The 27,983-nt window shown below is 30.5% G+C and overlaps 1 protein-coding gene across 1 annotated transcript; it reads right to left on the bottom strand.

Annotated features, from left to right (window-relative positions):
- Nucleotides 1-259: 259 nt before the first annotated feature.
- LOC127699683 (midnolin homolog) lies at nucleotides 260-21,271 on the bottom strand. The gene is made up of 7 exons (XM_052203059.1): nucleotides 20,763-21,271; nucleotides 11,987-12,074; nucleotides 11,504-11,560; nucleotides 10,499-10,735; nucleotides 4,112-4,223; nucleotides 3,245-3,415; nucleotides 260-2,748 (listed from the first exon to the last, which is right to left on the bottom strand). Exons 1-7 carry the CDS (start codon nucleotides 20,972-20,974, stop codon nucleotides 2,537-2,539), a joined length of 1,089 nt encoding a protein of 362 aa, XP_052059019.1. The 5' UTR covers nucleotides 20,975-21,271; the 3' UTR covers nucleotides 260-2,536.
- Nucleotides 21,272-27,983: the final 6,712 nt, after the last annotated feature.

The raw sequence follows: 27,983 nt of genomic DNA, 5'->3' as shown, positions 1-27,983 counted from the left end.
CGAAGTTAACTGTCTGTTTCATAGTGGTGTACAACATTTCAATTTTTTTTCAATATAACCATATTGTTATATTAACGTAAGGACACTTAAAGTGGTTTTCCATTTTTGCTTGATGATTTGATACCATGATATTTTAACTTGTGGTGAAGCTCAGTACTTGTGTTACCTCCTTTTCTTTGAATAAATTAATGCCTGGTACATGTACCAATGAAACCAATGTAGACAAATATGTAACTGAGAAATAAAAATGAATACAATGTAGTTTTCCATCATTTTATATTCCAAAGAACTAGAGTAAATTACTATGAAGTTTAATTATCTAAATGCAACAACATCTATAAAGAGTAAAAGGTTTAATAAATTAAAAATATTAATTTATATTAAGCCCACAGAACAACATTTAGTTATAATATAATAGGAACAATAAGTTATGCTTAAATATTTTACATTCTGTCAACAATAAATATTATAAGGAAAATTTTGGTCTAGCAAACTTCCAATTATTGTTGTTTTAATATAAAAATAAGAGTGATAAAAAGTCTGTGAATACACATTCTTAGAATGCATTTAGATTGACTATTGTGTATTGGATGTCTACTAGACCATGTATTGCTGGGTAAGAATTCTCTATCTTATTCATATTCTGTAATTGTATCACAGTATGATTTTTACATTGCACATTGTTATATTTTAAATCATCACAACATTCATATATACAAATATAAATATTTCCCCTAGGTGTAACTAAAATGAGCATATAATGTTAGCAATGTTTCTTCCTCTAATAATAATTCACTCTCTTCATGTTAACACATATGTATTATTATAAGTAAATGTATTTAATGTGTACATGTCAGTTGTTTTGGCTACAGGAAAAAGACCTAGTCTGCTGGTGTCATAGAGAAACTACTCAAGAAAAATTTCTAAGACAACAAAACAATATCAATTATTAGTTGGTTTTTTTTACCTTTTACTAACCCAATATCTTGATAAAGTAGCAATCTATAATTTTCTTTCTGTCCGTTCGTTTTATGAACATTTGGCATATGATTTTTAACTGATATTTTCTATACTTGTGCTGTTGGATATATTGTTGATCTAGTATGCTACTGCTTGATCCTTAAATTATTGCAGGAGTTATAGCCCCTTGACTTTCTTTTACAAAAATCTTAAATTTCGACAATGATCAAGCTCATTTATGTATGTTCCATTTAACCTAGGATCAAAATTAACCATGCCTTAAACTACTTGTCCCATATTAGTAGAAATTCTAACATTGGCTTCTATCACAGCCTAAATTTCTGAATGAAAACAAATAATAGTAGAGCAAGATGCAGAAGTAGCCAGACTAGGTCTTTACTGCTACAGAGTTTTGCAGAAATATTCAATTTCAGTGCATAGAATCAAAACAACAAGCTAAGTCTGATGAACAGACTGAGTTATAAAAACAATACTGGCCTAATTGTACCACGACGGCAGGCGATTCAAACTGTCTTTGCATTAAAGTGTAATGTTTTACATGATTAATGATAAGACTAATACATATAATTCAATTTAAACCCCTGATATACTGTTAATTGTAGAGTTACCAAATATTATTTTTCCTTGGTCATTATGATTTAAAACAAATTCATTATTGCAGTCAAGTTAGAAACAGCTTGTTGAAAAAAAGTAACACATATGTTTGCGAAGCAGTATATTGCCTACAATGTGTCTCACAATAGTAACATGTATGAAATTGTTCAATCTTGAACCAGTGAATCAATAAAGGAAATAACTTATATATTATGGTAATAGATAAAATTATATGAATTTGTTTACCAGACATAAAATTCACAAGACATGAAGTATTAACATTTAGACAACAAACATTATGGACCGAATGCACTAACAATAAAAATATTGGTACCAGAAATACAAGTTACAGAAACACTATATATGGTTCTTGTTGGGTGGTAAAAAAAGTTTGAAATGCTTGTTCACACAACATAAAATTATTTTTAACAAATTTTTATTAATCTTTAATGCATGAACAGATTAATATTTTGGTGTGTTTATGTTACTTAAATTCAACTGCTTATGATTGTAAATTGTAGAATCATGGATATAAAAAAGACAATACAACAAAAATTATGTCTCTATAAAAAAATTCAAAACTTCCTATTGAACAAAAAAATTCAAAAAATTCATGGCATAAATTGGACAGGAGTTATCTTTCTTAGCTTAGTTGCATACAAATAAATATATACAAAATGGAAAAACCAGTCAAGAGTTCTTAACCAAAATGAATTTCAACCAGTTAATGACTCTGAAAAAGATCACAGCACACATTGATACTTTTGCATGACAGAACATGTTCTTTCTTTGGCTTTCTTGTCATCAGTAACCATGATGACTTCTTATGTAATATTAAAACCCACTTAATACAACAACCACTGGTTTGTAAAACTGACAAATTCTAAAGTCAGAATTAACTGACAATAACAAAAGTTATGTCAGTTTCATGGGGAAAACCAACTTGAAATTTGTGAACTGTTCAGACAGCTAAAGTTTCTGATTCTTTTGTTGTGATAATGTCTGCTTTTTCACAAATGCTTTCTTTATTTTCTTGGTGTCTTGATTCTATGATGTAAGGTGCAATAGTTTGTCTTCTATTTTGTCTTCTCTTTTTCCTATCTCCCATCATCCTTTGTAGCTGTTCAACCTTTTCTCTCAAAACAGGGTCATCTTTCACATTCTCTTGTTGAACTAAAATAAAGAAGAAATTTGTAAATATATATATACATTTGTTATGGAAATTGTTTTAGTGGATTTAAAAAAAAATCATCAGTTTTGAGAATTTAGTGCTTCCAAACATTTCAAAATGTAGTTTGTAGTATCCCTATTGTTAGTCCAAATGTTTTCATTTTTAGAACCTGGGAATTGTTTCATTATACTTCAACTTGCTATAAATTTTCAATACTGTTAACCAACTTATTTTTCATGAAGAAATAAATAACAGGAATGTGTAAATCTGGGATCTTCCCTTATATAAATACACCAAGAAAATTAGAAAAAGTTGGAAAATCAATTGTTGCAAAGGCTGCTCAGCAGGGTTAAACACAAAATTAAGTTTCCAAATAAAATAACTTGATTTTAAGTAATGCTATATTGGTCATCAAATATGAAAGAACTATTAGTACTAGTTTACTTTTTTTTATTAATGGTAAGCTATCTTGGAAATATTGACTAGTCTGATATTTACCTGTGTCTTGAGTCTTTGAGGTAGTCTTATTTAACTGGTCTCTTAAAGATCCAGCCCTAGCTATATCTATGCTGGGAGATGCTCCTAACAGATCATTCAATATATTTGCTATTGTACTAATATTACGTCTTGGCTGCCCATCTCTCTCTTGAACAGAAGGGTCTAAAACACCTGCAAGAAAAAATAGGAAGTTGATAACAAATTGGATTGAAAAAAAATTTCAGTCAGGAAAAATAAATGCTTATATAAGCAATTGACCTAATAGATACATCCATAACTTTTGCAGAATATATCATTTAAAAGAACCCAGAAGTAACCAAGCATTTTCTTGATTGACAATTGCCATTACACTTTCACACATGTTTTCTTGAGTTCCAGTTAAATTAAGGGCTAAATTTCCAGAAATGTGAAACAGGTTACAATCTTTAGGCTAATTTGTACAAAACATTATATTCCAGTTAAACTAAAGTATAAACTTTAGGTAGTGATTTCAAGTGGCATGTATTTTCTGAGATTGTACTTAACACCAGGGCTTATTTTAGGATAACATATATTTAAACAGTATATAAGATTCGGCATGATAATATGCTCAGACACCATCTCTTGTATTACTCAGATATCATGTACAACAGTATCTTTAAACATAAAAAATACTGACATAAATTGTAGGATCACATAGGGGAAAGCTAGTCACAATAATGTTCCTTGTCTTTTTCTCTTTTGTGGGTTGCTGTATTTCATTGTTGGATTTTGTCCTGTTAGCCTTTTTGTCTATTTTATATTCCTTTAGTTCATGGCTAGTTTACAGTTTTCTTAACTTGAAGATGTTGTTTGTTTTAACTTTTTCCAAAAAACCCAGAAACTAACCTGAAAATGTCCCTGAGTATATGCCTTGACCAAGATGTTGCATTCTGTGAATAACTGCACCAGAGTTATGTTGTGATGGTGAGGATGGATGATTTGATGATAAATCTGTATTCTGAAAGAGAGCATAATTCTATGTTAACTACAAGTAAATGTTAGATAAATCTGTATTCTGAAAGAGAGTATAATTCTATGTTAACTACAAGTAAATGTTAGATAAATCTGTATTCTGAAAGAGAGTATAATTCTATGTTAACTACAAGTAAATGTTAGTTGATGATTTGATGATAAATCTGTATTCTGAAAGAGAGTATAATTCTATGTTAACTACAAGTAAATGTTAGATAAATCTGTATTCTGAAAGAGAGCATAATTCTATGTTAACTACAAGTAAATGTTAGATAAATCTGTATTCTGAAAGAGAGTATAATTCTATGTTAACTACAAGTAAATGTTAGATAAATCTGTATTCTGAAAGAGAGTATAATTCTATGTTAACTACAAGTAAATGTTAGATAAATCTGTATTCTGAAAGAGAGTATAATTCTATGTTAACTACAAGTAAATGTTAGTTGATGATTTGATGATAAATCTGTATTCTGAAAGAGAGTATAATTCTATGTTAACTACAAGTAAATGTTAGATAAATCTGTATTCTGAAAGAGAGCATAATTCTATGTTAACTACAAGTAAATGTTAGATAAATCTGTATTCTGAAAAAAGCATAATTCTATGTTAACTACAAGTAAATGTTAGATAAATCTGTATTCTGAAAGAGAGTATAATTCTATGTTAACTACAAGTAAATGTTAGATAAATCTGTATTCTGAAAGAGAGTATAATTCTATGTTAACTACAAGTAAATGTTAGTTGATGATTTGATGATAAATCTGTATTCTGAAAGAGAGTATAATTCTATGTTAACTACAAGTAAATGTTAGATAAATCTGTATTCTGAAAGAGAGCATAATTCTATGTTAACTACAAGTAAATGTTAGATAAATCTGTATTCTGAAAGAGAGTATAATTCTATGTTAACTACAAGTAAATATTAGATAAATCTGTATTCTGAAAGAGAGTATAATTCTATGTTAACTACAAGTAAATGTTAGTTGATGATTTGATGATAAATCTGTATTCTGAAAGAGAGTATAATTCTATGTTAACTACAAGTAAATATTAGATAAATCTGTATTCTGAAAGAGAGTATAATTCTATGTTAACTACAAGTAAATGTTAGATAAATCTGTATTCTGAAAGAGAGTATAATTCTATGTTAACTACAAGTAAATATTAGATAAATCTGTATTCTGAAAGAGAGTATAATTCTATGTTAACTACAAGTAAATGTTAGTTGATGATTTGATGATAAATCTGTATTCTGAAAGAGAGTATAATTCTATGTTAACTACAAGTAAATATTAGATAAATCTGTATTCTGAAAGAGAGTATAATTCTATGTTAACTACAAGTAAATGTTAGATAAATCTGTATTCTGAAAGAGAGTATAATTCTATGTTAACTACAAGTAAATGTTAGTTGATGATTTGATGATAAATCTGTACTCTGAAAGAGAGCATAATTCTATGTTAACTACAAGTAAATGTTAGATAAATCTGTATTCTGAAAGAGAGTATAATTCTATGTTAACTACAAGTAAATGTTAGATAAATCTGTATTCTGAAAGAGAGCATAATTCTATGTTAACTACAAGTAAATGTTAGATAAATCTGTATTCTGAAAGAGAGTATAATTCTATGTTAACTACAAGTAAATGTTAGTTGATGATTTGATGATAAATCTGTATTCTGAAAGAGAGTATAATTCTATGTTAACTACAAGTAAATGTTAGTTGATGATTTGATGATAAATCTGTATTCTGAAAGAGAGTATAATTCTATGTTAACTACAAGTAAATATTAGATAAATCTGTATTCTGAAAGAGAGTATAATTCTATGTTAACTACAAGTAAATGTTAGATAAATCTGTATTCTGAAAGAGAGTATAATTCTATGTTAACTACAAGTAAATGTTAGTTGATGATTTGATGATAAATCTGTACTCTGAAAGAGAGCATAATTCTATGTTAACTACAAGTAAATGTTAGATAAATCTGTATTCTGAAAGAGAGTATAATTCTATGTTAACTACAAGTAAATGTTAGATAAATCTGTATTCTGAAAGAGAGCATAATTCTATGTTAACTACAAGTAAATGTTAGATAAATCTGTATTCTGAAAGAGAGTATAATTCTATGTTAACTACAAGTAAATGTTAGTTGATGATTTGATGATAAATCTGTATTCTGAAAGAGAGTATAATTCTATGTTAACTACAAGTAAATGTTAGATAAATCTGTATTCTGAAAGAGAATATAATTCTATGTTAACTACAAGTAAATGTTAGATAAATCTGTATTCTGAAAGAGAGTATAATTCTATGTTAACTACAAGTAAATGTTAGATAAATCTGTATTCTGAAAGAGAATATAATTCTATGTTAACTACAAGTAAATGTTAGATAAATCTGTATCTGAAAGAGAGTATAATTCTATGTTAACTACAAGTAAATGTTAGATAAATCTGTATCTGAAAGAGAGTATAATTCTATGTTAACTACAAGTAAATGTTAGTTGATGACTTGATGATAAATCTGTACTCTGAAAGAGAATATAATTCTATGTTAACTACAAGTAAATGTTAGTTGATGATTTGATGATAAATCTGTATTCTGAAAGAGAATATAATTCTATGTTAACTACAAGTAAATGTTAGTTGATGATTTGATGATAAATCTGTACTCTGAAAGAGAATATAATTCTATGTTAACTACAAGTAAATGTTAGTTGATGATTTGATGATAAATCTGTACTCTGAAAGAGAATATAATTCTATGTTTACTACAAGTAAATGTTATTTGATGATTTGATGATAAATCTGTATTCTGAAAGAGAATATAATTCTATGTTAACTACAAGTAAATGTTAGATAAATCTGTATTCTGAAAGAGAGCATAATTCTATGTTAACTACAAGTAAATGTTAGATAAATCTGTATTCTGAAAGAGAATATAATTCTATGTTAACTACAAGTAAATGTTAGATAAATCTGTATTCTGAAAGAGAATATAATTCTATGTTAACTACAAGTAAATGTTAGTTGATGATTTGATGATAAATCTGTACTCTGAAAGAGAGTATAATTCTATGTTAACTACAAGTAAATGTTAGTTGATGATTTGATGATAAATCTGTACTCTGAAAGAGAGTATAATTCTATGTTAACTACAAGTAAATGTTAGTTGATGATTTGATGATAAATCTGTATTCTGAAAGAGAGCATAATTCTATGTTTACTACAAGTAAATGTTAGTTGATGATTTGATGATAAATCTGTATTCTGAAAGAGAATATAATTCTATGTTAACTACAAGTAAATGTTAGATAAATCTGTATTCTGAAAGAGAATATAATTCTATGTTAACTACAAGTAAATGTTAGATAAATCTGTATTCTGAAAGAGAGTATAATTCTATGTTAACTACAAGTAAATGTTAGATAAATCTGTATTCTGAAAGAGAATATAATTCTATGTTAACTACAAGTAAATGTTAGATAAATCTGTATCTGAAAGAGAGTATAATTCTATGTTAACTACAAGTAAATGTTAGATAAATCTGTATCTGAAAGAGAGTATAATTCTATGTTAACTACAAGTAAATGTTAGTTGATGACTTGATGATAAATCTGTACTCTGAAAGAGAATATAATTCTATGTTAACTACAAGTAAATGTTAGTTGATGATTTGATGATAAATCTGTATTCTGAAAGAGAATATAATTCTATGTTAACTACAAGTAAATGTTAGTTGATGATTTGATGATAAATCTGTACTCTGAAAGAGAATATAATTCTATGTTAACTACAAGTAAATGTTAGTTGATGATTTGATGATAAATCTGTATTCTGAAAGAGAGTATAATTCTATGTTAACTACAAGTAAATGTTAGATAAATCTGTATTCTGAAAGAGAATATAATTCTATGTTAACTACAAGTATATGTTAGTTGATGATTTGATGATAAATCTGTATTCTGAAAGAGAGTATAATTCTATGTTAACTAAAAGTAAATGTTAGTTGATGATTTGATGATAAATCTGTACTCTGAAAGAGAGCATAATTCTATGTTAACTAAAAGTAAATGTTAGTTGATGATTTGATGATAAATCTGTATTCTGAAAGAGATTCAGAATATTACTATGTTAACTACTAGTAAATGTATCATTTGTGTTATTCTGAACACAGGGACTTGGTTAATAGGGAATATAAATTGTGTTTTTATCATTGGAACTAGGATTTTTCAGTATATGGACATGGATAATATATACAAATCTTGGTACCAATGTTAATTATCAATACAAATTGACAGGAAATTATGAAAAAAAATTTGATTTACAAAGATGGAAAAAATGTATATCTGCTAATCAAGGCACCTGTAGTTCAGCGGTTGTCGTTGGTTCATGTCTGTCATGTTTGTTTTTCGTAAATTGTTTTGTTATAAATTAGGCTGTTAGTTTTCTCATTTGAATTGTTTCACATTTTTCATGTTAGGACCTTTTATAGCTGACTATACGATATGAGTTTTTCTCATTGTTGAAGGCCATACTGTTACCTACAATTGCTTATATCCTCTTATTTGAACTCTGGTGGATAGTTGTGACTTGCCTTATTGGCAATGATACCACATCTCCTTTTTTATATTAATTGAGTCCCTGTCATTCTGAACACCACGAGATATTGGTTATAATTATAGTGCATATTGTGAAAAAAATAGCGAAGTCTTCGTCATATAATTGTACCTAAACTTGACAGTCATTCATTAATTTCTATCAAAAGTATATATTATATTCACAATGATACAGGAATAGAAATATTAAAAAATTACTCTATGGTCTTCTTTCTCTATTTATCACACCCCTAACATTACATTCAGAGCTATTTAATTGGATGTATTCTATAAATACTATTCTATATTTATGTTTATCATTTATCACTCCTATTTTCTTACATGTTATAATGGATACTATAATGCCAATATGAAAGACGTAGGTTATATTTTTTTCATGGAATTTCGTCATATATTTTAGTATTATACATTCGTCAATGTTCTAATTAAGGCATATCTTGAATTTTGAATAGTATTACAGAAATGTATTCATATTTGGCAACTTCACATTTTTGAACTAACAATTTCAGTTTATTTTACAATTTAATTCTTTGAATAGACAAAATGAATGTCTTATAGTAGCAGGTGCAAAATATCATCCCAACAAGTAGTAATAAAATGACCGTAAATTTCTATTCTGAACATAATTGGTAGTTTTAATATATTCATTAAGGCATATAAATGTGAATATTTATGACGATACTATTGAAAGGTACGCACAAAGTGACTTCTTGTTTGTCTATTTTGAATTTAAAGAAATGTTGTCGTTCTTCTTAAGTATCATTGTAACAACTGTACCATATACAATTATATATTTAACTGTAATGAATAGAATGTTACTGCTGAACAGAATACTAAGTGCCAGAGTACCTGTTTATTTATTGATTTCTCCGTCTTGTCTTTCCTGCTGGATTTTCTTATTTTTATTACATTTCCTTTCTACAGTAGGGGGAAAGGAACAGAGCCTATGTTTTTGGTTTCTTCAGTAATCCCCAAATTTTATATAAAATTGTTGTTTAAGATTTACTTGATCTAATATAGCAATCAGGGAAAACTACCTTTTTTTAGATTTTGATTTTATTTGTTTAAAACGTTTTATTATTAGTTTACCATCTGGTATTAATGTTTGCATGTGTACAAGAAAGTCTTATAATTCAAATCTTGTTGTGTGAACCTTTATGTTTCACCCTTTTAGTTTTTAATGCTCTCACATTTTACATTAATTTGGCTTTCCAAGTTCTTGCTTGTGAGCTTGTCTTACAACGTTATTCCAGAAATATGTTGTTAACACTGAAATAGGTATAATATCTTTATGTAAAGGAAATTCTAATTTTCATTGGTTTATTTTTTTTATAAATTATATATAATTTTTATAAGAAATTTCACCAAAATGAGTCAATCAGGACTGAATTTCCGATATTTTTATTCTGGATATGTTTTAAACCTACGATCATCTTCGCTAGCAAAGGGTAATGATCTAGGGAAGATAACCTTTGATGTGTATTGAATTATGTTGTTTACTATTTTCAACTTGACTTCTGATAATAAATCTTTCATATATCCATACAAAAAGTGAATTTTCAACCATAATACATCAGGGAATACTCTCTTGTAATGGTAGCTATATATTCCTGTAAACATCAAGTCTATACAAGATATATACCTTCACACAGTGTTCATATTGTCTGTAGTTTGTGAAGCTGTTATGATCAGGAGTAGTTGTTGGTGAAGGAACTTCTTGATGATCTTTGACAGAAGAATTAGATGGGACTTTAACAGGTGCTGGACGGTGATGTCTTCGACTTTGGTACGTTGATAGTTGGAGTTGAATGAACACAATGTGGTCAGCTACTCTCATTCCCAGCACTAATGGTGCTTTTCCAGACAGGAAATCATTCACCTGATATCAAATATTTGGACATTTAATATACAAACGCATCTCTATATTCATCAAGTGAAATTAAACAATCTTTATATAAACATGTATTTTAACCTGATGCCTTTTCTTAGTGTGTCTGTTTAGGGATAGCTGTTAAATTTGGCAGAAAGAAACATTTTCAAATAAAAGCCTTGTTTTTATATCGACCTTGTTATTGCATCTCCTTTGAAATGTATAAAAAAAGTCAGCAGTTTTTGGTATGACATTCAGATGTTTCTTTTATATTTGAATTTTGATTTGAGCCTTTTTAATGGATATATGTCCACTTATAAATTCCTATTCGGCTTTGGCTTTAAGTTTAATGCAACATAACTTTTCAAAATTCTTCTCGTCAATAACATGCATGAAATATTTGCCACTGGACATTAAACTACCGACAATCAATCAATCAATCAATCAAAAGTCTTCTTGTGAAAGTCAATATTGAAAAAAAGTTGGCTGATGGTATTAAGATGATCATTTTAATGTTACATTTATGGACAATGTACTTAAGTCATTTTTGTTAGAGTAATATTTCATAAACATCTTTCATGTGCCTACATACTCATAAGCCTTAATCACATCTTTTCTGATATTTTTTAGGGAAAGCTCTTATATTTGGTAAATAGTTTGTTCATACATTTAAACAGATGCTGCTATTTTAATTCAAACATTTTGTGGGAAATCTTATCTGCAGGCATTTGTGTACCTGTTAGAAATATTTTTATTTATTTTTAAAATCACACTAACCTGAGAATCAGTTAAACTTTCTAAAGCTTTTAAAACATTGGAGTTATCCTTCTGAAACTGAAATAAAAAAAAAATACATTCAGTGAACAAGTACCAAGGTATTTTGCATGATGTAATAATAAGATATGAATATTCTGTTTGAAAAAATACAACTTAAGGTGTATGCAGGTGGGTGTGTTTAAGTTAGTCGCAAACAACACTGCACAAAAAATAGTTTTTTTAAACAAATTCGGGGAAGTACTGATGGAATTTCCGTCAATATTATTAATAGGACTTACAGGATATAGAATTTCCAATTTACTTTTAAAACCCAATTATTTGTTCTTCGTTTTTTTTTTATTTACTTTGATTTGTTAAGTAAACTTTTATCTACCCAATAAAAGAACTTGTACGTAAACTAGGTTAAAATTTTTCTTTGTGCACTTTGTTAAGCTTGGGTACACATTTTTCACCTAATATTTTTACTGATATATCGTGACTTACTGTTAATCCACTTTCTAAATGCGGTATAAGAGTAATTTTGCTGTTATCTGTTACGTTATTTTCTCTTAGAGTTCCATGGTTCAGTAATCTGTAAAAGATTTGAAGGTTACTGTTAAAATATATTCTTTACATGATCATAATTATATTCATAGCATGATATATAAATTATCTGGCACAACTAAAATGATTTCGAAGAATTTTTTGTTTGTACTCGATATTATATAATGATTGCTATTTCTAAAGTTTAAACAAATTTATCATATTTTTGATCTGCAATAACAAATTGAGAGCAAGGACAAACTCATCATAATTCTTAAAGGTGTATTGAAGTGGATCAGACGTCCATACACGAACTAGATTAAACGCCTACACGTGTAACAATTTATAATTGTTATAATAGGTATTAAATTTAACAACAATCCAAGCAACCTACTGCTTACTGTAAACAAAAATTTAACAAGGCCACAGCGGAGTTTAAGATTGTATGGCGTAAATACAACTTCCTTATAAGAGAGAATTTCTTAACAATTATTAGTTATATATATGTTTCAAATAAAATTCGCCTCTGTGGAAAATGGTAGACACGTAAAGCGTTGATTTTTTCTCAAAGGAAGCAATAGATCGAGCTAGCATTAGAAATTTCGACATTGAAATAATATGTTATAATGCCATGTGTCTCTCGTTCTTACAACATTTCATTAGATACATTTGAAGTTCAGTATACGATATAAAACAATAGCGTAAAAAAACAAAAGTCGGGCAGAAAAATATGTCTGGTCATATCTGAGACTACTATTACACAAAGTAAGTGTAAAATATTAGTCTCAGAATATAACAAGACCACTCAAAAACCAAAGTTTATCATTGTTTTGTCTAATCTTTAATCGGTATATATCAGCTGTCCATAGGCAAAAGTCTTTAGAGCATTATCCACCTACATATTTGTATTATCATTATGATAATACTGAATTCCGAACATCCTACATGTATAGATGTTTGTTTAGCATATCACGTTGTACATATGATTAAATACGGTTAAGTCTTTAGGCTATGAAAGGAAATGAAGGTATAATTTGCATTGTCTGACTGGTATGGTTTGTGTTTACTTAACTATATGATGATGTTCTATCGGTGTTTAACCTCCAGTGGCGAACATTACATGCATATCGGGACCAGAACATGTTACTGTACATAGTATAAGTATGACCCCTGCTTTGTACTAAACCGACACGCTAGTTCGATTTTTAGTGTGCAAGTTCACAAGGTGACAATTGCTAGGAAGACATGTCGCTCAACCCGGGGCACATTTTTCTGACTCCGATCCAATCAGCGGAAAAGAAGTAAACCCAATTTTCAAGTCTTTTTTTTACCGGCTGGGGCTCATACCCACGATCACCTGAACTCAAGGCGAGCACGCTAAGTAAAACCAATTTTCAAGTCTTTGTTTTTACCGGCTGGGGCTCGAACCAACGATCACCTGAACTGAAGGCGAGCACGCTACCACGACACCACAGGCACTTGTCAATGAAAAAAATCCTTTATACCTCAAGTTGTATTAAGGTATATAGGGGGAAAAATTCATAGACAAGTACCTGTGTACGACGCTACCAAGGCGGTTCACTTAACTATAAAACTTAAGTTAATGGTTAAATAAAAACCTAGTGCTGAATCTAACTATACAACATTCCGCACAAATTAGTCCAAAACTATGTAAGAGTTGGATGCAAGTTATAATTATATAATCAAGTTAAAAAAGCAAATCAAGTCAACAAAACGGTTTATTCATGCTATATGATTTAGGGAGTTTTAAACACACTTTGAAAGCGTTCCGTTAGATTCAATAAAGTGTTTGAAGTGATGGCACTGAATATTTTAGATAGCTTATGTGGTTAATTTTTTTTATTGTCATAAAGATTCATTGGAACTTAAAATTTCAAAAAATTTCGTTCATCATAAATTAAAGAAAATTCCCTACATCATAAAATTTATGGATTTTGTAGAAACATTTAATGCAGTCACGCTTTCTTGATATACCACACACACACACACACAGACAGACACACACAAATGTATATAACATTTATGTATATTACCTAGACAATATTTATACAAATGATTTTAAAGTTTAGATAATCGATGCTTCATTTACGACTGTTGAAATGAATATTCACTTAGAAGTATCAAATATACCAACAATCTCAAAATAGAGAAGGACTTTTCACGGATGCCTTTGTTCTTTACATCGCTTACATGTGGACGCCATTGTAATACGAATGATTTTAAAGATGGTCGGAAGATTAAACTTAAAAGTTTTAAGTTTTCCGTTACAATCTTTACATCAGTATTTTGATGAATCTTTATATGCGATTTGGGACATCACTTCGCCTCTCTTTTCATTACGATTGATACCAACCCCATTTAGATGACACAGGCTGAAGAAAATGAGAACTACAAAGGTCAATAAAACATAATTATGATCAAATGAGAATCGTCATTCTTAGAATTTTAATCACAATGAGATGAGAAAGTAATTGTTATATTAACGTCTTCAGACGAGCCTACAGAAAACTCTTGCCTACTGTTTATCACTTCCTTTTATTTTGACATTTAGAATGTAGTGCGTTGACATCACGAGAGAGAGGATTAATTGTCAATAACTGCCTTCTACATTCACTAAGATGTTTATTTGCATTAGAAGGTGAAGGATACATATTACACAAACTCTTGACATTAAAACCATCCACTTAATGTATCCATTGACGTCATTCATTGATCTAACAGTCTCGTATGTTTTTGTCAGCCCCGGGCTGGCTAATCAGCATCTCCCACTAATGAGAAATTCTAAACGATGAAATTTTCTTCGAAAAGCCAAACTTAAACGTCCATACTTAAGCATTGTATGTCTGGTTAATAGATTAGATCGTATTTACATTTTCCCATTCATACTCTCCATTTATTATGATAATATAGTCTGTATGTTTACTATTGAATCATTAGAGGGAAAAGATGAATTTAGTCAACACGTGATTCAGTGTTATGTCAGTATTTATGAAACATAAGCGATTCACTTTTCATATTTAAACGTCCTTCGTGACTTATTGACTATCTCGCAAATCATACCTTAAATGGTAATATGACCTTATATTCAGAATGATCTTATATAAGTATTGTTTATTGAAATTTATTACTATTTGTGGACTAGAAATACACTCTATGAACCGGAATGATTCAGCGTATTGGTTGTCGAATTAGCGAAAGTAGGACTCCCGTGGTATTAGTGCGGAAGTTATAGAAATTTGATTTAAGGATTGAATATACTTAATTTACGTAGATCTGCAGTTCTATCCATGGTGGTTTACTTCTGGGATCGACAGTAGAGGTAAAACTCGTAGTATTGTCATATAATATATTCTTTGTGAACGGATCGGAAATAAATTAAGCAGTCACAGAATGGTATTGCCTTTGGAGAATAATAATGTAAATGTTCCTCTCTAGATAACAAACGTAATCATGACCATGTGCTGATTGTAATTAAAACATTTAGCTTCACTATAAACACTCCACATTCATTTCCATTTTAATTTGAAAAAAAATCCCTAATATAAACATGTCAAATAAAATTACAACTAAGACGAAATAAAGGAATATTGACCTATTCCAAGGTCATTAATCATGATGATGTAATTAAAAACTGAGGCAATTTAAGTCGTAGTTCACCCTCGCATAAATAAGTTTAAAGACATCAAATATATAACGCACTCCTAATTTATGTCGTGTGGTGTACCATATTTATTTTTGTCTTCACACCTTGTAACATATTCATTTTCTAGGTTAAGTCAGTGACAAATATTGGTTTGCTCCTTGTATATTCAATTCTAAAATCGTCATTTAGTGCAGAATTTGCACTCAGCTTTACTGTTGTATTAGCAGTTGAATTTGGTCTCATATTGTACGGAGATTATTAACAGGAACGAAACAGTTTGTTCAAATAATTATCACCTTTCAACATTGTTTATTATAAAGGTTGCCACTTGTTTATTATAAAGGTTGCCACTGTTTAAGTATATCATTATCTATAGTTCTTAGGTCATTGTATGTCCAAACTGTCTGTGGCGAGAACTTTCTTCTTCCTACAATTATTCTTAGACTGACCTGTGGTTTCTCAAATTTTATCTTTTTTTTTAATATTAAATAGGGTGATCATACTATTACCATTAACGTGTTTATTCTAAGAAGAAAGGAAATACGTAACAAATTGTCAGCAAACTTTTAAATAATAGTATAACAATACAATATAAGATACTCTCCATGCATACACTTTGCAATACAATCTACTCCATGTAGTTGTAAACTTGATAAATTGCATTTCCTTAAGAAACATTTAAGGTCAAAGGTTAAATGATAAAGAAGTTAGAGTATTCTACAGGGCATCATAGCTGCTGGCATTTCATGCGATATTGCAATTATTGTCTGACCACGTAAAGGTCAACACTTTATTGCTAATATATACTGTGCCTAACATAGTCGTTAAGTAAAAGGTCAACCAGATATTAATATTTATCTTAATAGTAAACATTTATAAGAAGACGGTATTAGTACCTTGCGATTGAAATGTCTTGTCCAGCTTGATGCGGATATTGATTATCCACCTCTTTAAAAGTTTCATTGCGTAGCTCTTATACTGAGAATTTCGTAAACAGGTTTACACATGGAATCCACAACAAAAACTGTATCTTGTAGTGGATTCTAAACCAGGGTGATATGGTTATATATTTACTGTGCAAATCTTTAAAGTGTTTATAAAATTTTTGTAGTATCTTCATTTCTACAATTAAAAGCTGTCCCTTCTTATGACAATCATTTAAATTGATATCAATATGAACGTATCAGATTAAATACCAAGAAATACCAAATATATCAGAGTATCATAGTTTTGTTTTGCTGCTCTTCATCTCTATACAGTCGGGCCAAGTCCTCAACGATGAATTCGTTTAAGCCGTATTTCACAATTTTTACAACAAGATCATGATAGTTCACTAAAACGTCAAAATAATTATATCAACATTACCATTTGTAACCCTTGGTTCGATAGCTTCTGTGTAAGGATCAATCCTCTTTCAAGAAAATCTAATAGAAAAAGCTTGGAGGTTACCACTCCATGCATATGCAGAAGCTGCTGGAACTTTGCTACTCAAAGATGGAAAGTTCACAATGGGAAAAGTTAACTTATCTTTTTTTTATTTAGTTTAATTCTCGACCGACCCTAAATTGTATTATAACTTAATAATCTTTTCCTAGATATTCAGCCATCCGTTGTCCGACATAGGCCTGACTTTAAAACCATAAGAATTCCAAAAATGCAACCAAAAGCAGGCATTAGATAAAAAGTCTATGATATCGAAGATGAAGTCCTTGTCAAAGTTGGTATGTCACTTCATTTTGCATTCTAGATAGAAGTCATTTAGAAAAACTGGTGGTCTACATTGATGTTGCGGTATAGTTTTTGGATTGTGAATTTAAGATGAAAGGTCGTCATACCATGATGTTAAACAGACAGGCGTAAATTCTGATTTATTTTGAAAAGTAACATGAAATCGCCCCAGGTTGTTTGAGTTCAAAAAACATTTGTATTAATAAATTGGAAATCTACACCAGTTTATACACAAACTAAAAATCATACATCAGCAAATTTCATGAGTAGAATAAAGATGTTAATAGAAAGAGTAAGTAATTGTTTTTATCTTAGATTTTCAGTAGAGTCATCACTAATTTTAAAATTTAACTTAATAGCAACGATGGTATTTATTTGATTACTGTTTGCAATACAATAAAACAGTGAATTGTAAATGTCATTTAAAAGTTCAGTTCCGTCGACATTTTATACTTCACAATATGAAATTTTTGATATTTGCTAAAATTCTTAGATCAGACTGACTATCATATTGAATTATATACATTTTTATTGTGATGTATAACTACCGTATGACCTTTCGTTTTATGAGGAGCAAGTTGAATTTATACTTTGATATATGTCTATATAATCATCTTGCAATGACAGCTAACCTTTTAAATGAACTGAGGTGTATCTTGAAAGAAAAAAATGTTGATTTATTTTCAAGCCTTAATGCGGAGTTTTACGTCAAAGACTTTTCTCGTGATTTAATCGAACTTCAGTTCAGATTTATGTTTTAAGAACCAGTTGAAGAAACGAATCGATGTTTTAATGTTATTGCAAAATTTTGTCATAACTTGTTGCAAAAATGTATTTACATACCGAATGTACCAAATATATATTGACGAAAGGTATAAAAAATAAAAGGTGAGGAGGCGAGATTTGTTTATTCGGATTAAGTGTTGTCCTCCTCCACAAAATAACTCACAGGCCTCCTGCCAAATTCAGTTCACTTTACTTTGTGCATGATATGTTACTGTATTTTATTTATGTTTACTTTTTCTTCAGTTATTTACCCTTATACTTATAGTATAGATGAAGGAAGTCCTTTATTTTGAACCTTATATGCGAGAACGTGATATTTCAAATTGTTCACCTTGACGAATGTAAAATAAACAATAATACATATTATTTATAACTACTTATTTGATATGGTTGAGAGAAGATGTTATACTAATACATAATCAGCATGATATAATTTGTCAAAAATTGGAAAACAGTAAACTCTTGTGTGTAAGTCATTGACACAGTTCATGTTTGAAGGTTTATGACCCCCCTTCTTGGCTGCCCACACAGGCTACTGCCAAATTTTTGTGGAGGTGTTTCATGACTGATAAATTACAGCTGTTGCAAGGCTTCCTTACATACAGTAGTGTTACATATTAACAAGAAAATCGACACATGGTCAGTCCATATTAACTCATAAATAACTATGTGTCAATATAACAACTTGTCCATGATTAAACGTAACAAACTGACATTTAGTCAGATCATTCCATGTTTCTAAATTTACATACATCTGTTTCAAGATATAGAAAGGTCAACGTAAGCGTCATATTTAATGCCACGAACTTTATCATACACGAAAACATATATTCGTATGTAAGATTTCATGTGAATGTTAACAAATATAAACGAATACATTTGAAAAATTTATTTCCATAGAAAACCTAAAATACCATGTTAATCATAAATATGCATGGAATAAATATGACATTACAATAATTGTTGCACCGATCTTGTGGTTTTTGTAATGCATTACTATAAAATAATGTTTTGCGGTTGTATTTAATGCCTAGAGTTTATTTATATAAATCGTTGATCATTAACTGATGTGGCTTTTCTGGTGTCAGTAATGATTATAGGTTCTCTCGTGGGGACGCTTACAATTTACAATAAATATCGTATAGTTAAATCAATATTCTCAAAAGAATACTCCATCATTGTGGCAAACGGCTCCGTTTACATTGTCTAGTGATGTAAAATATATCAGCTTTTGGAATCTGCCTTCAAAAGCCCCGTTTGTGGTTAACCGCAGTTCAGATTAGATATACAACATAATGACATATATCTCAAAACTGTTATTGGAAGCTGAAGTGTGGGCGGCAAATCACAGCTGATTAGTCGGGACATCAATTTTAAATACAGCATTGTATAAGATGCTTGTTATATATTTTGTAATAGTCGCTACTGTCCTTAAGATTTACGACAAGTTTTATAAAAAAAGACACTTAAAATGATCTCGTATTCGAACAGACACTATGAATCTTAGCGTGTATAAAATTCGAAACAGCGTATTACTAAATGTTTATTTCTTTATAGAATTTTCTATTTCACTTTTCAAAGAAAACCGTATTTCCGACCATTGTTCTCTTAAATACGATTTGTTATACTATTCATCGAACGTACATATGATTATTGACAGTAGAAAAAAAGAACAATGGTGCCCATTGATTCCTGACCTTTCATATCTAAAAGCATTTGTATTGATTGCAGGTTTAAATGTAATGATTGGGAACGTAATGGAGATAGGCTGAAAGAATCAGATTATATAGAGCTATTCTGTTGGACCCAAGAGAAAATGTAGGACGTAGAAATTTGTCTGCTCATCGGAAATTGAAAATCTGGACCGAGAGAAATGTCAATTTAATATTCTGCAGTGATTGAAATTGTAAGAATGCCTTTGACCCTCTTATCGGTGTTTTTTTTTTTGGTGCTTAATCGAGATAAAATTAAAAACGCAGAACATTACAATAGTTATCATTAAACTAATTTTGAAGACATTCTATCCAGCGTACACGAACTACTCTTAAATTGCACCACTTAAGAGTAGTAACTAGATATTGATATAATACACGAAATGCTATTTCCAAATTCAACCAGGTGATTAAGAAATGTAAATTTCATTTACTGATCACTACCGATAAAAGGAATATCTAGGTCACTGAGTCAGCTGATTGCCCCCGCGGACTGGGTCATATTCATCGGTGAGTGTGCCACCCTTTCGTTCAAATCAATATTGCTAAGGAGTGAAAGTCATATCACCAATTAAATTTCACGACAAGGAAGTTTAAACTTTTTCTATGTAATTCCAAGAAAGAGAAACGTAAAAAAAACCAGTCTGCTTGAATGGCTGCAGATTGCATTCTGATTTTGACAGGACAATGTCAACAAAGTAAAACAAAAATACATGTCTTTTATCACCTTAATTGACGAAGTAATTAAAGCAATCAACAGTACACAAAACAAAACTATTCAAGCTAATTCCGGGAGTAGCAATATTGCTTTAAAAGTTTTAAAAGTAATAAAACTTTTCGTTCCTACCTGTTTCTATGCAGTAACTTGATCCTCTCATGTTGAATACGCAGTTTTCTTGAAATAAAATATTTCAGTCCTTGCACAGTTTCGTTTCCTGACACTTTGAGTTCAAGCTTTCCTCCAGTTGTAGGACAAACAAATATGCGCGTGTGGCTTGCTCTTGAAAAGTCATTGTTATTTTGCGCAAGGCAGCAAGCTACACTTTCCTTATTTTCCATTTTCCAATTTGCTTGGTTTTTTTTAAAATTTAACACTCACTGCAAGATTTTTAAGCACACAATGAAATATCAAATGTTTATGTTCAGTGAGTTATAACTGGGAAACGTCCAACGAAGATATGCTAAGTGCAGATAAGTTTTCGATAGTAAAGTGTAGTCCTTTCCGTACTGGCAGAATGTATGCAGTTCACTAGAAACGGATAAGTTCGATTAGAAATATTAGATATTGCCAGTAATTTTCGCTGAATATTTGGAAATGGAACAAAAAGTTAAAACTCGTCCGTATATATGTTATTGATATCCCTCTTTAAAATAGACTCGTCCGTTACTATCAACCGTGAAACCGCAAATACGTCAATGGGAAAAATCACGTGTTATTGTTTTCCTTACACATCGATGAGAGGTATTGATCTATGTACTAGTGTTTATAATGACATGGATTTGTTGTGACGATGATCAAAAACAAAGAATTAGGAAATACATATCATTATTTATCAAAATACCTTAATTATCACTGAGAAGTTTCGTCACAGTTTGTTTGTTACATATTGTGCAACAAGTGTACACACTTGTAAACCTGTATGAAAACAACGACGAATGAAATATTGCAAAACCTATAAAACGACAAACAAATAATGATATTTAAGAGAGGGAAACCTAGGATAATGATAACTAAACAATGATGATGATGTTTTAATTAATTTTGCAAATGCTTCCTAACGTTATCGTAAAGACTCCTAAGAACATCTTGTTATTTGTTACTATTATGGTCTGGATCAACATTCATATAATGACTCATTTTACATTCGAACCCTTCTGCCCACCCAATTTCTTTTGTCCCAAACGGGATTGTTTCTGATACCCCATTTTTGCCATCTTATATTTTGGGTCTTATTTTCAGTTTAATCTTACTAAATACATTTATTATCAATTTGCGGTTTACTACCCAGGCGGAAACTAAAATAAAAAAGGGTTTTTCAAAGTTGATTCTTTGTGCACACATTACGTTTGATGTGTTCAAATTATATTGACCGGGAAAATATGACAAGGATTACTTCAATATTTGAGGTAATGATTTAATTGTTTTTATTAGCGTTACATATGGGGATTTTAATTACTTTGACTCTCATTGCCAATTTTCCAGGATATATTTTATATTCTCCACTGAATTAATAAAAAAGTTTGAAATTTAAAATTTTCTAAATGCGCATTTAAAATAATATGAACATGCGTTTCTCCAAGTAAGGAAGATCAGTCGTTTATAGTGGTCTTTTGTCATATTGTATTTGGTTTTTTTCATGGGGGGTGGGGGGGGGGGGGTGATTTTGTGGTAATAGCAGATTTTTGATAGTCTCTGTTGAACTTGGTCACCTCTTGTCCAGTATCAGGGAAATTTAGAACTCGCTAAAGTTGAGTATATAGACAACCTGTTTATTGTTGAAGGTGACTTTTTTTGTTGTTATAGCGATAACTGTCTCATTGAAGTCACCTACTCTCCTTTAATTCATGTTTTCAATGATCAATCAACCATTCTATTCATAAAAAAAATACTCTCCTTTAATTCATGTTTTCAATGATCATTCAACCATTCTATTCACAAAAAAAAATACTCTCCTTTAATTCATGTTTCAATGATCATTCAACCATTCTATTCATAAAAAAAAAATACTCTCCTTTAATTCATGTTTTCAATGATCATTCAACCATTCTATTCATAAAAAAAATCACCTATCACTGAGAAACCGTACATACCAGATGACACGATGAAAACACACACAAAATAAGCATCGATCCTCAAAAAACTCTACAGAAAACTGTAGACAGAGGATCACGAACCCCACCAAAGACTGAGATAAACTCAGGTGCCCAGAATATTCAGCATTTACTACTCCACCAATGGCACCAATCATGCTGTTTATGTTAAAATTACACATTAGGTATCATATAATAGCAGATAGGTTGATTCAAATTATGTTTTCTTTTAAACATGACCTGTCGATTATTTTGCCTTGCATTGAACTCACTATAAACTCATGATTAAGTGACCTATCTATTTTGTTAGGGAGATACCATGGAAAAGCGTTAGTTCGCAAAAAATAATATGAAGCGCCCGAAAAGGTAAAATTGCATCCTTTTTAACTTTCGATTTCCGTTTTGTATGTTACTAATCTTTTTTGTTTTAACTATTGTTATCATTTATTTGGTCCAGTTATTAGTGGTTAAAAAAGAAATGTTGAAAGACCAAGCACTGGTAACACACGAACTTGCATTATACAATCGAAAATTTTTTACATAGTGAATGCGTATATTATTTTTTTTTTCAAATCATATTCTTTTTGATGACGGTATAGAGCCGATTAATTTTAAAATACGCCGATCACTGAATACTGCCAAGCTCTGAACACATTAAAAAGCCCTTTCAACAACTCTTTGTAGGAGTATAGATGACCTGTTGGAAACTTTATTCATAAAAGCGTTCAAATCGACCCACTTTGCAGAACCTTAAATTATTTTTTTGTGTAGAGTCCTTTATGATAAAATTGCAATTAAAGTGAACAATTGAATGTAAGTACTTTAATATATGTCAGCGCTATATTAAAATGCATTTGTTTTACAAGGAAAAGAATCAACGGTGAATGACTCTATATGCAGACCATATAGAAGTTTAAACAATGGATAACCTTTCACAACCTTTAATTGTATGCTATATAGAACATTTTGAAGTGTTTAAATATAAAGGTAACACATACCGATGTTCAAAGTGAACAATTGAATGTTACGACTTGAATAATATGTGTCCGCGTTATTTTAAGATGCATTTGTATTACGGTGAATGACTCTATAGATATGTAGACCACTATAAAGGTTAAACAATGAATACATAACCTTTAATAACCTCTAAATGTATTTTGTGTTTAAACATAAAGGGAGCATATATCGATTTCCAAATATTGCATAAGTCCAGTAATGAAACACACGAGTAAAAAAACTTATTTACACCATGATATTACGGTTAATGCAAAATTATAGCTTTAAATTAGTAAAGAGGGGGGTTTCTCAGCAATATTGCATGAAAGCACGATACATGCAGCATATCCAATTACATTTAATGCACCATGGTGTAATTATTGTTTTAATCTTATTTAATATTTTCCATTAAAACGAGCATTCTAAATGCCAATTCTGCTTATTTGTTTACAAAGGTCATTTACACGAAAACAAAATATGGCCTAATTTTGAAAAATAACAAGCAAACAAAATGTAGACTGGTCTACGTCAAGGTCGCGACAACAGTCATTATTTTATTTAATCATTTAGTAAATTCAATCAGTTGTGACAGTTTGCGTCATCAGTTATTGATCTGTCGAATATGTGTGTCACAAATTCCTACACTTAGTTGTCTCCCTTTTATCGTTTGTTATGCCATCTTTTTTTAGTACATTACTGCAGGAGTATACAACAATTTTGTTAACATATATTGTATTGATGAATATCAGCTCTGTAATGAATTTGTAGTTTGACTAATTATAAAATATTGGTGGCCTGTTTCTCGCTATAAACTATACTATTTTTTTTTCTTTTGACATTGATTTTAATTAATCAAAATAAATAATAATACCTTCGATATAAAAAGTAAAACATTTACAGGATTCAGAGGCTTAAATATTTATGATAATGAATATAAATATACACGAAACTTCGCTTGTGTTCTACTTCACTTTTTTGCTGACCGGACTCCAATTTAAGGGTCATGTGACCTATTGTCATCACTTGGCGCCTGTCGCCGTCGTCAGCTGTCGTAGTCGCGTTAGGAGCTATATTACCCAAAAGAAAATAAAAGGAATAGCCAAATTCATTTAAGGTCAACCTTGTCTGAGGGAGTTTGAACTTTAGTTTCTAAATAATTTCTTGATTTATCAAGGGGGCCGGAATTTATAAATGTATGTTGTTAATCATGTTCAGCACCAATGCACTGACTACTGAGCTGCTGACGTCCTCGGGGACTAACAGTCCACTAACAGAGGTTTCGACCCATCGCTAGTAAATGAAAATAACAATATACATTTCGTGTGTCCGAAGCTCTTTTCTGAATTTACCTTCTTCACAAACGCTAAAACCTAAACATTTGAAAGCCAGGAATGTACAAACACATAATCGTTAGGAGCTATATGACCAAAGAGGAAATAAAAGGAATCGCCAAATTCATTTAAGAGAAACTGTAAACAGTAAGAATTATCAGCAAACAAAGGTGTAGAAATACGTCAACATGACCAATATTGTCAATCAACTACTTAGAGGAGTTATTGACTTTGAATTACAAGTTTTACCAATTTTTAACGTTTTTGGCAATTACCTTTGAGAATTAACAATAGAGACAAACTGATAACATTTTTTTTCTGGGAAACTCTGATAGGGAGAAACTAATAACATCAAAATATATCGGCAAGGTACAATCTACAATTAAGTCAAAATCACCGAAATTGTAACATTTTACCTTAGCGTCGTCATCACCTCCCAAGCTTGTGACTGTCTATTTATTATACACATTTGAATTGGTCATGTAAAGAATAGCTTGTATGCAAATTTTCGTCAAGAATCACCTTTGGATCAAAACAGTATTGTATGCCCTTAAATGATGATATTTACCTTTATAAAAATAAGATATGGTATGATGGTCAATGAGACAACTCTCCACTAGATACTAAATGACGTAGAAGTTAACAACTATAGGTCATCGTTCGGCCTTCAATTATGGGCAAAACCCATACCACATATAAAGATAAAAAGGTACCGATATGACAAATGTAAAACAATTCAAACGAGAAAACTAACGACCTGATATATGTACAAAACAACAAACGAAAAACAAATATGATATACTGCAACAAACGACAACCGCTGAATTGTATAGGCTCCTGACTTGGGATAGGCACACACAGATTGTGGCGGGGTTAAACATTTTTGCTGGCGCCAAACCCTCCCCTTAACCTGGGACAGTTGTGTAACAGCTAGTACAACATAAGAACAAACTATAAAAATCAGTTGAAAACGGCTTACCTCATCAGATCGATACAAAGCACAAACCTAACAAAAAAACACAAAAGTACAGATCTGATAGTACTCACAGTTACTGAAAGCTAGTTCAAAGCCAATAAAAATAATTAAAAAAATCATGTATCTAAGACTAAAATATCAATCAGCACACATCCAACATCCAATGGATTTATTGTAAAGACGTCATTTACAGTCATTAATTTCAGACTTTAAATTCCCAAAGAAGTTATGCATTGAGTGCACATTTCACCGAATCCTTTATCTAATAACACAATCAAAATCATGAGAAGGTGATGACGTAAATTCACACCTTATGTTGCCCTATGCAACTTTTTTACTGCAGTTTGAATTTGCAAAGCATTAAAGCTTGTAATCACTTACTGTCCATTTTGGACATAATGTAGTTCCGAAAGTTTCAGCGTATTTATGCGTACCTAGCTTACAAATGTTAAGGTTTTCAAGCATTCCTGATGAAGCTAAATCAAAAAAAGCCATTGGGACGGACGAAATTTATAAAGTGTTATATAAAAATAAGAAGATCTGGTATGATTGCCAATGAGCCAACTCTCCACAAGAGACAAATTGACACAGAATTTAACAACTATAGGTCACCATACGGCCTTCAACAATGAGTTAAACCCATACCGCATAGTCAGCTTTAAAAGGCCCCGAAATGACAAATGTAAAACAATTAAAAACGAGAAAACTAACGGCCTAATTTATGTACAAAATAATGAACGAAAAATAAATATGATATACAGAAAAACACGACAACCACTAAATTACAGGCTCCTGACTTGGGACAGGCACATACAGAATGTAGCGGGGTTAAACAAGTTTGAAGGCACCAACCCTCCCCTAACCTGAGACAGTGGTGTAACAGTATACAACATAATAACAAACTATAAAAATCAGTTGAAAAGGGCTTAATTCATCAGATAGATACAAAGTAAAAATACATCTTACAAAACACAGAGTGGACGTGGCAGGGTACTTATACATACTCACAACAAAAAAGACACTAAGTACAGATCTGAGAGTACTCGCAGTTACTGACAGCTAGTTCAAAGCCAATAACAACTAATTACAATTATATTCATTTTCTTCAAATTAATGTTTTGTTGGACTTGAACTTGTATTGTTCTTCGAATCATCAAAGTTCTTGTTTTTACCAAAAAGTCAAATTCCGAATAAGTTAACAGTATATTGGGAAACTCTAAATAGAAATAAATGTATAATTTCAAAACCTTCTTAAACTCATCAGAGATACCAGACTTAACGTACGCCAGACATGCGTTTCGTTTAAACAAGACATATCTCTTATCTGCATACCTAAATTACATAATTGTCCTTACAAACAACGTTATATTGCTGAGTTTTCCAAGTTCTCCATGAAACCTCGATCTCTTTCTAAATTATTTACATCAATGTTATCAGCAATCAAAGCCGGGCTTTAAAGTTATTGTGAAACTATACCTGTTCTAGAGGTGGCTAGAATCAGATGTGGATACTAAAAAATCCAAAGATCTTTTAGAGAACATAACTCTAAGACGCTTTCATCTTTCAAAAGTATTAAAATATTTAACTTTTCTACTCAAGTATTCCCTATTCCAAACTAACAGACAAACTGAAAGAGTTGGTCCTGCTTTGTTTCATAAAAAAGAATGGCCAACGTAGATACAAGTATCTTGTCTTAGGGAGGGATAATCGTACTTTGTAAAACAATAACTCTGATTCAAACAAAAAATTCTCTGAAACTGATATTATCAAGATGCTTGATTTCTTGATTGACAACATATTTTTTACGTTTGGAGGAAGAGTTTTTCAACAAACAATCGGCAGTCCCACGGGAACCAACTGTGCTCCTCTTCTTGCCGACTTGTTCCTTTATTCAAATGAGGCTTTTTAGGAAGAAAATAAATGAAGCATTATCCTTTAACGTCACTTTCCGCTA

This window comes from Mytilus californianus, unplaced genomic scaffold (assembly GCF_021869535.1).
Source record: "Mytilus californianus isolate M0D057914Y unplaced genomic scaffold, xbMytCali1.0.p SCAF_1, whole genome shotgun sequence".
Taxonomy (NCBI): domain Eukaryota; kingdom Metazoa; phylum Mollusca; class Bivalvia; order Mytilida; family Mytilidae; genus Mytilus; species Mytilus californianus.
Note: the sequence above shows the minus strand (reverse complement) of the source record. Positions and strands in the feature narration are given on the sequence as shown.

Excerpts from the sequence above, each read along its gene's own strand:
- LOC127699683 (XM_052203059.1), bottom strand. The coding sequence starts at position 20,974 with ATGGAAAATAAGGAAAGTGTAGCTTGCTGCCTTGCGCAAAATAACAAT. Across the intron at positions 4,224-10,498 it reads AATATGAACACTGTGTGAAG|AATACAGATTTATCATCAAA; the intron begins GTATATATCTTG and ends GCTCTCTTTCAG. Across the intron at positions 3,416-4,111 it reads ATACTCAGGGACATTTTCAG|GTGTTTTAGACCCTTCTGTT; the intron begins GTTAGTTTCTGG and ends TTTTTCTTGCAG.